At 31.8% G+C, this 6,000-nt stretch overlaps 1 protein-coding gene across 2 annotated transcripts in view; it reads left to right on the top strand.

Moving 5' to 3' along the window:
• The first annotated feature begins 293 nt into the window (after nt 1-293).
• Nucleotides 294-6,000, top strand: part of LOC143051526 (uncharacterized) — a 45,651-nt gene continuing 39,944 nt past the window's right edge. For both annotated transcript variants that reach the window (XM_076224417.1, XM_076224418.1), the window contains exon 1: nt 294-365. In XM_076224417.1, coding sequence (XP_076080532.1) covers nt 296-365 — 70 coding nt within the window. In that variant the 5' untranslated portion in view covers nt 294-295. The remainder of the gene's footprint in view (nt 366-6,000) is intronic.

Below are 6,000 nucleotides of genomic sequence, written 5' to 3'. Positions count from 1 at the left end.
GGCGGGGTTAAACATGTTTGTGATATCTCAATCCTCCCCCTATACCTCTAGCCAATGCAGAAAGGTAAACGCATAACAATACGTATTAAAATTCAGTTCAAGAGAAGTTCGAGTCGGATGTCAGAAGATGTAACCAAAGAAAGCTGCTCAACACCTAGCCCTCAACTATTTTGCTTAAAACAGCTAGCCCTCAACTGGCCCTCAACTTTTTTTTTCTGTAGGGGTATTAAACTATTTGACAAGTTTTCACATGGGACATGATAGTCTATAGCATATTTTTCTTTTGTAGACTGTCATGTCAAAGACATCCCCAGAAGTAACTCCTGACACCCATTTACAGGAACCTGCAGCACCAGTAGTTGAAGGTAATTATCTAATGTTAATCATTCAGATACCGGCTGAAATGATTTATAATTACTTGTTTCTAATATACGGATATTTGTTGTCCCAAGTACATCCATACTTTTCTGAGAGTATTGCCACAGTGGGATATAGCTGATCTGCCTAAGACAAGTAAATGGATGTTTTAAGTTCTGCCTACAATAGTAGAGGGTCATGATGTTTTCTGGTTTGTGCGTCTGTCCCAGTATCAAGTTAAAGTTTTGAAATAAACATGTAGTTTGTGATCACATCAACTTGAAACTTAGTTAATATATAAATCAAGCAATTGAATATTTGATTAAAATTGAGAATGGAAACGGGGAATGCGTCAAAGAGACTTCAACCAGATCAAAAAGCATTAAACAGCCCAAGGCCACCAATTCGTCTCGAACACAGCGAGAAAATCCCACACCTAGAGGCTGCTTCAGCTGACCCCTAAACTTTAATGTATACAAGTTCAGTGAAAATTGATGTCTCACTAAAATAAACTATCAGTATTCACAAAGTGTGGATTAATAAAATAAATTAAGTAAAAAGACAGGATATCACATACTTATGTATTGAAGGGTTTCTTTGCAAGTACAAACTGATGGACGCCACTAGTGGATCAATAATTGTTCTCATGGACGTTTGGTAAGATTTTTTGCTCTATCTGCAATTTCATGTTTAATGTTTTTAATGGATTTGTGTTTGTCTTGATGTTGATTCTAATGCGAATAAGAGGAAGTTGAATTGCTGAAAACCAGCTATCGGCTTAACTGGATTATACAGAATAAGTAGTTTTTTGGCATATTAATGCATTGACACATAGACAGACAGACACATTGATCAGTTGACCTATTAAAAAATTGACATATTAATCAATTGACATATTAAAACATTGACAGATCATCATCTCAAAATTGAGGTATCAAAAGAGTATCAAATTCAAACATTGACACATAGATATATGGACACATTGACCAGTTGACAAATTAGCAAATTGACATATTAATACACTGACAGTTCTAAAGCTTTCAACACCTTGAAAGATCAACACTTAAACAGACTCATATACTGACACATTGACATATTCACACGTAGACAGATCAACACAATAACAGACTCATATATACATCGACACATTGCTATATTGATCAACACATTGACCTATCAACAAACTGACAGATCAACACAAAACAGACTCATCCTTTGACACATTGGCATATTAATACACTGACAAAACAACACATAAACAGATTCATACATCAACACATTGCCATATCGACACACTGACAGATTAGAAAAAATAACAGACTCATATATCGACTCATTGACATATTGAAACACTGACAGATCAACACATCAACTGACTCATACATCAACATTTGATATATCAACACATTGACAGATCAACACATTAAAATATGCATATATCAACTCATTGACATATTGAAACAATGACAGATCAACACATTAACAGAGTCACACATCGACAAACAGACATATTGACAAACTGACAAAACAACACATTAACAGGATAATACGTCAACATTGAACATATTTACACTGACAGATGTAACACATTAACACATTTATATATCAACACAATCATATATCGATACACTGACAGATCAACATATTAACAGACCCCTACATCAACACATTTACATTTTGACACACTGACAAATCAACATATTAACAAACTCAAACATCAACAAGTTGACATCTTGACACACTGACCGATTAACATTTTAACACACATACAATATCATCACGCTGATAGATCAACATATTGACAGGCTCATACATCAACACATTAAGAGATCACCATCGATTTTAAATTTAGAGTATCAATTCTCTGCATTCGGCCATTTTGTCTTCTTTCCCGATTAATAACAACGATATGTCTATAAACCACAAAGGAACAAAACTACAGTAACCGATGTAGTCGTAATTGCGTGTCGATGTCTTGTCAATCGTACGGTTGTTTTATCAGACTATCTAACTTGATACGGAAAATATTCTTATTTTTTTTTAAATAACCATGGCCTGTTATTTTCAAACTATTAATATTGGAATTAGTTAAAAAGTCAATGTTCAAATCATAAATACTAGTAAGTGTTTCGTGAAAATTGAATTGTTTTCGAAAATCTAATTTGTTCATAATTCTTTTGTTTAATAAACTATATTCAAATAAATTCGGATCTTCCCTCAACTGATCACCCGCATGACTAAAGGTATTACTCCCAAAGGTATTGTGAGGGGTGTATTGGAATTAGTTAAAAAGTCAATGTTCAAATCATAAATACTAGTAAGTGTTTCGTGAAAATTGAATTGTTTTCGAAAATCTAATTTGTTCATAATTCTTTTGTTTAATAAACTATATTCAAATAAATTCGGATCTTCCCTCAACTGATCACCCGCATGACTAAAGGTATTACTCCCAAAGGTATTGTGAGGGGTGTGAGGACACAGGTGACACGTCCATGTATTCAAGCGATTTATTGTTGGGCTTGCAAGTTCATGCATCGTTTCACTTTTAAGGGTATTGATCAGTGTACACGGCAGATAACTTATTACTTACCATTTTGAACTATTAGGTGTATAATATACATCTCTGTCGTGCGTGTTCGAAAGTGATGAAATATACAAGTCATTACTAAACTCATACGCTTGTTTATAAATGACATTTCTAAATAATAACATGAATAAATAAAAAAAACAAAAAAAAACAGATTTGATGAAATAAAAATCTATATACATACTTTTTCCTAGGGTAAATTTGGTAAAATGTAATATATTGATGAGAACATTTATTCCTAAATATGTAAATAAAGATCGCTTTGGATGGACTAAATTATATAATTGCAATTGTTAATGATCTGTTTGAAATATTTAAGGTTGCCGATTGAAATTTAAAATAGTACAATTTTGTAGTTCAGTTCATACACTCGTGTTTAGAAGGCTTTTTTATTTATAATAAATTTATTCAATTAAAATAATTCAGTGTTTTATATCTTTACAAAAGTAATCAGAAGTCATAATCCATTTAAAAGTGATTTTATGCAAAATATAAAAATATACAACAGCTATCCAGTTATTGTGCGACCTTATTCCCGTTAATTAATTTTAATTCTTTTTTTTTACATTTCTGTGTCTAAAACTAAAAACGAAATGTTGTTCACACCTGAAATGCCAGTGAACCGTGACGCCTAGATTTCACTGAATGAAGATCAAAAGATTAGAATTACAGCGTGTTAATCTTTTAATTACCTTGAGTTTAACTACGCATTCAACATTCATTGATTAAGTGCAAAAAAAAAACAATACCCATTTTATTTCCTCCGTTCAAGCAAGTGAATTTTTTTGCTGGAATGAAGCAAAAAGGTCAGAATACAAACATGTATTTTTAATACACTATTGATCATGTCAGTTTCATGTGTTTGTTCAAAGTATTTGTAGAGAAAAAAAAATCATAAAAATGTTCTATTGTATGATTTATTTTTATTATTAAAATTCGTTTTAAAGAAATCCACACAATCTAATTTTAAAAGTTGCATGGCTATCACTTATTTTTCGTTGGTTAAGAGCTACACCAAAAGTCATCGATGCGCTTTAAATCGCGTTATTGGATGGTTAACGAACAAGACTTAAAATGAGATTAATTTCACTCCCGGAATGTCAAAAGACTTAAACTACGTCACATTAGTCAGGAAATTTCAAGAAATAAAATTAATAATTTCCAATTTTCTTCTTTATTAGTTTTCATATCAAAATAAAATTTGGTGAATATGTTTTTTATGGTATTATGAACATAATAAGATGAAAAGTGAAAAATCGCGAATTATCCCTTTAACACTCATACATCAACACAATGACATGTTGATACCTTGAGAGACTCAAAAATCAATGCATCGCCATATCTACACACTGACAGATAAACACATTAACAGATTCAAACATCAACGCATTAACACACTGATATATCAACACAACACACATACATCGACACATAAATATATTGACACACTTACATGTTAACTAAAATTTTACTCATACATCAACACATTGACATATTGCCACACTAATAGATAAATAAATTAACAGACTAGTACATCAACATGTTTACATATCAACACACTTATAAATTAACACATTAACAGATAAATTCTTCAACACAGTGATATCGACAAACTAACATTTTAACACACTAGCAGATAAATTTTTCAACACATAGATATCGACACACTGAAACTTCTACATCATCATACTGACAGATCAACACATAAACAGGCTCATACATCAATATATAGACATATTGAAGGACTGACATTTCAGCACATTAACAGATTCATATATCAACACATGGACATACCTACAAACTGACAAATCAACACATTAACATACTTCTACATCATCACACTGACAGATCAACACATCAACAGATTTTACATCATCACACTGACAGATCAACACATCAACAGGATCATACATCAACAGACTTTACATCATCACACTGACAGATCAACACATCAACAGGATCATACATCAACAGACTTTACATCATCACACTGACAGATCAACACATCAACAGGATCATACATCAACAGACTTTACATCAACACACTGACAGATCAACACATCAACAGGATCATACACATAGACATATAGACACTCTTGACAGATTGAACCACAATCATATTAACCAACTCATACATTAACACATTAACATATTGACACACTGACAGATCAACACATACACAGGATCATACATCAACACATAGACATACAGACACTCTTGACAGATTGAACAACAAACATATTAACCAATTCATACATTAACACATTAACATTTGACACACTGACAGATCAACACATACATAGGATCATACATCAACCCATAGACATACAGACACTCTTGAAAGATCGAACCACAAACATATTAACCAACTCGAACATTAACACGTTAACATATTGACACACTGACAAATCGACACACTAACAACCTCTAACATCAACAAGTTGACATATCAACAAATTAACAGACTCACACAGCGACACATTGGCATATTGACACACTGACAGATGAACATTTTAACTGATTCATAACTATGCACCTGACATATCAACACATCAAAATATCAACACATTAACATACTAAAACAGTCCAGGCATCTGTAATATTACTCTTTTCTGTAATATAACATTTTTTAAAAGGAAGTAGGAGTCATCTCCCATTCGGTACTACAAATATTAACATTTATTGCAGAAAACCATTGTCTTGTTGGTTTTTCTCTATCTTTCAAAGACTAATAGTGTTCAGAGTAAAAAAAACGACAACAACAAATTTATCAAATTGAATTTATTATTTGCATCGTTTACTTGAAAGATCAAATAATAAAATAATATAGATAACATACACTAGGTCTATTAAATTAAAAGAAATGTCACTGATTTCCATTAGTTCCCATCATATGTTTGCAATTCATAATATTTTTTTAACAAACGTTAACCAACAAAAAATATCAAAAAGAAAAAAAAAGACGTTTTAAATTGAAAGTTTAAGGGGACTCATCTTCAGAATCCAGTTTAAATGAAAGCTCAGCTATTGCTCATTTTAAGACAAATATGTTATCT

This window comes from Mytilus galloprovincialis, chromosome 11 (assembly GCF_965363235.1).
Source record: "Mytilus galloprovincialis chromosome 11, xbMytGall1.hap1.1, whole genome shotgun sequence".
NCBI classification, from domain to species: domain Eukaryota; kingdom Metazoa; phylum Mollusca; class Bivalvia; order Mytilida; family Mytilidae; genus Mytilus; species Mytilus galloprovincialis.
This window is presented reverse-complemented; position numbering and strand designations above follow the sequence as displayed.